The sequence below is a fragment of the Myotis davidii genome, unplaced genomic scaffold (genome assembly GCF_000327345.1).
Source record: "Myotis davidii unplaced genomic scaffold, ASM32734v1 scaffold142, whole genome shotgun sequence".
Taxonomy (NCBI): domain Eukaryota; kingdom Metazoa; phylum Chordata; class Mammalia; order Chiroptera; family Vespertilionidae; genus Myotis; species Myotis davidii.
Window position 1 is genome coordinate 684,819 of NW_006294400.1, and position 3,082 is coordinate 687,900.

Sequence of the window (3,082 nt, forward strand, 5' to 3'; positions counted from 1 at the left end):
CTGGAGAACGAAGAGAGAAGGTGCCGGCCGCGTGAAGTTGCGGCTCTCCGCCTGGCAGGGCTTGAGGGGCTCAAAGTCCAAGGCGTCGCTAGTCACCCCGGTGTGTCCGGGTCCCCGGGCTAGAGACATGACCCGACAGCGCGCCCCGCGGGCCCCGGGGCCGGGAGCGCCGCTGAGCGGGTCGGTGCTGGCCGAGGCGGCGGTGGTGTTCGCCGTGGTGCTGAGCATTCACGCGGCGGTGATGGACCGGTACTCGTGGTGCGCCGTGGCCCTCGCCGTGCAGGCCTTCTACGTCCAGTACAAGTGGGACCGGCTGCTCCAGCAGGGGAGCGCCGTCTTCCAGTTCCGAATGTCCGCCAACAGCGGCCTGCTGCCCGCGGCCATGGTCATGCCTTTGCTCGGACTGGTCATGAAGGAACGCTGCCAGGCCGCCGGGAACCCCTACTTCGAGCGCTTTGGCATCGTGGTGGCGGCCACCGGCATGGCCGTGGCCCTCTTCTCGTCGGTGTTGGCCCTGGTCATCACTCGCCCGGTGCCCACCAACACTTGTGTCATCTCGGGCTTGGCTGGCTGTGTCATCACGTATATCATGAAGCACTCGCTGCGGGTGGGCGAGGTCATCGAGGTCCTGGAGGTCCTGTTGATCTTCGTCTACCTCAACATGATCCTGCTGTACCTGCTCCCCTGCTGCTTCACCCCTGGGGAGGCGCTGCTGGTGTTGGGGGGCATCAGCTTCCTGCTCAACCAGCTCATCAAGCGCTCCCTGACCGTGGTGGAAAGCCAGGGCAACCCGGTGGACTTCCTCCTGCTGGTGGCAGTGACGGGCATGGTCCTCATGGGCATCGTCTTCAGCGCCCTCTTTGTCTTCATGGACTCGGGGACCTGGGCCTCCTCCATCTTCTTCCACCTGATGACCTGTGTGCTGGGCCTCGGCGTGGCCCTGCCCTGGCTCTATCGGCTCATCCGGAGGAACCCCCTCTTCTGGCTTTTTGAATTCCTCTTCCAGACGGAAACCCGCCTCTACCTCCTAGCCTACTGGTCTCTGCTGGCCACCTTGGCCTGCCTGGTGGTCGTGTGCCAGAATGCCAAGCGGTCGTCTTCCGAATCCAAGAAGCACCAGGCCTCCACCGTGACCCGGAAATATTTCCACTTCATTGTGGTAGCCACCTACGTCCCAGGTATCATCTTTGACCAACCACTGCTCCACGTGGCCGCCACTGTGTGTCTGGCAGTCTTCATCTTTCTAGAGTATGTGCGCTATTTCCGCATCCGGCCCCTGGGCCACACTCTGCGCAGCCTCCTCTCCCTCTTCCTGGATGAACGGGACAGCGGACCGCTCATCCTGACACACATCTACCTACTCCTGGGCATGTCTCTTCCCATTTGGCTGATTCCCAGGCCCTGTACACAGAAGGGTAGCCTGGGAGGAGCGAGAGCCCTAGTCCCCTATGCCGGCGTCCTGGCTGTGGGTGTGGGTGACACTGTGGCCTCCATCTTTGGCAGCACCATGGGGGAAATCCGCTGGCCCGGAACCAAAAAGACTTTCGAGGGGACCATGACATCTATATTTGCCCAGATCATTTCTGTAGCCCTCATCTTAATCTTTGACAGTGAAGTGGACATAAACCACAGTTATGCTTGGATTTTGGGGTCCATCAGCACAGTGTCCCTCCTAGAAGCATACACTACGCAGATAGACAATCTCCTTTTGCCGCTCTATCTCCTGATACTGCTGATGGCCTAGCTGTTGTGCAGCAGCGATGAAGGAAACAGGGACGTGGAGAGAACAAATGGTCCCCACAGCGGCCAGCTTCTTGGGCATAAAGAAGCAAGGGGTGAGAAGCAGATTTGATTTTTCAGTTGATTCAGATTCAAAATAAAAATGAAAGCTCTCCTGGTTTTAGTGTTGCTGATATTAAAAAGCAAAAAGACAGCCCAGCTGGTGCAGCTCAGTGGTTGAGCGTCAACCTATGAACCAGGAGGTCACAGTTTGATTCCTGGTCAGGGTACATGCCCAGGTTGTGGACTTTATTCCCAGTGGGGGGGGAGGGGGTGTAGGAGGCAGCTGATCAATGATTCTCTCTCATCATTGATGTTTCTCTCTCTCTTGAAATCAAAATATATTAAAAAAACAAAAAAAGACTTAGGGGGTGGTGCAACGACTCAACTTGAGTGTGCTATGGGTCCCTGCCTCTCATCTTGCAGTCCTCAGAGGGGGCAGGAGCGGACACTGGAGGCCATATTGCATAATGGTTAACACTTCAGGCTCTCTGTCAAACTAAACCGGTCAATCCTTGGCTGTACCACTTTTTTTTTTAAATATATTATTAATTTCAGAGAGGAAGGAAGAGGGAGAGATAGAAACATCAATGATGAGAGAGAACCATTGATCAGCTGCCTCCAGCACATGCCCTACTGGGTTTTGATCTCGCAACCTGGGCATGTGCCTGACCGGGAATCAAACCTGGGACCCTTCAGTCTGCAGGCCAACGCTCTATCCACTGAGCCAAACTGGCCAAGGCGGCTGTACCACTTCTTAACTGTGTGACTGGCTTTACCATTCTGTATGAATGACCCACATCCCAGGTGGTTCAGGGTTCGTGCTCTGGAGAAGGGCCGCGTGCAAATGACAGAGTCGAGCAAGAAATAATTTGGAAATTGGGGGGCCAGGCGGGAGCCCAATGCAAGAGGAAGGACTCGGCTTGTGCTCAGGCCTTGCCGTCCTTTTATTCAGTTTGGGATCCACCTATAGCCCTTAGGCAGGCAAGTTCCAGTAACAGGCAGACTCTTATCAGTAAGGATTTACATGACTATCTGGTGGGGAAGTTGCTTCAGCTACCGATGTCTCGACTAAATAGTCGGTGCATAGCTCTGCCCTTTGCCAGGGCTCAAGGGACACCAGCCTTCCAGGCTCCTTGTCCACACCTCTCTGCTAGTGAAGACAATGGGCGGCTTCCCACACTTCTGGGCCTCAGTTCTCTGCGAGATGGGAATAAGCCTGCACCTCACAGAGTTCTGTGAGGATCTGATGAGGTGAGGTGTGTATAATGTCCAGCCCGGGGCCCACACATCACAAGCAATC

At 55.9% G+C, this 3,082-nt stretch overlaps 2 protein-coding genes across 2 annotated transcripts in view; one reads left to right on the forward strand and one right to left on the reverse strand.

Annotated features, from left to right (window-relative positions):
* NUP188 (nucleoporin 188kDa) overlaps positions 1 to 129 on the reverse strand; it is a 42,659-nt gene extending 42,530 nt beyond the window's left edge. The window contains exon 1 of the mRNA XM_015567126.1: positions 29 to 129. Within this exon, the coding sequence (XP_015422612.1) occupies positions 29 to 129 (101 nt within the window). The remainder of the gene's footprint in view (positions 1 to 28) is intronic.
* Positions 7 to 1,898, forward strand: DOLK (dolichol kinase). The gene has a single exon (XM_006768490.2). It carries the CDS (start codon positions 128 to 130, stop codon positions 1,742 to 1,744), a length of 1,617 nt encoding a protein of 538 aa, XP_006768553.1. The 5' UTR covers positions 7 to 127; the 3' UTR covers positions 1,745 to 1,898.
* Positions 1,899 to 3,082: the final 1,184 nt, after the last annotated feature.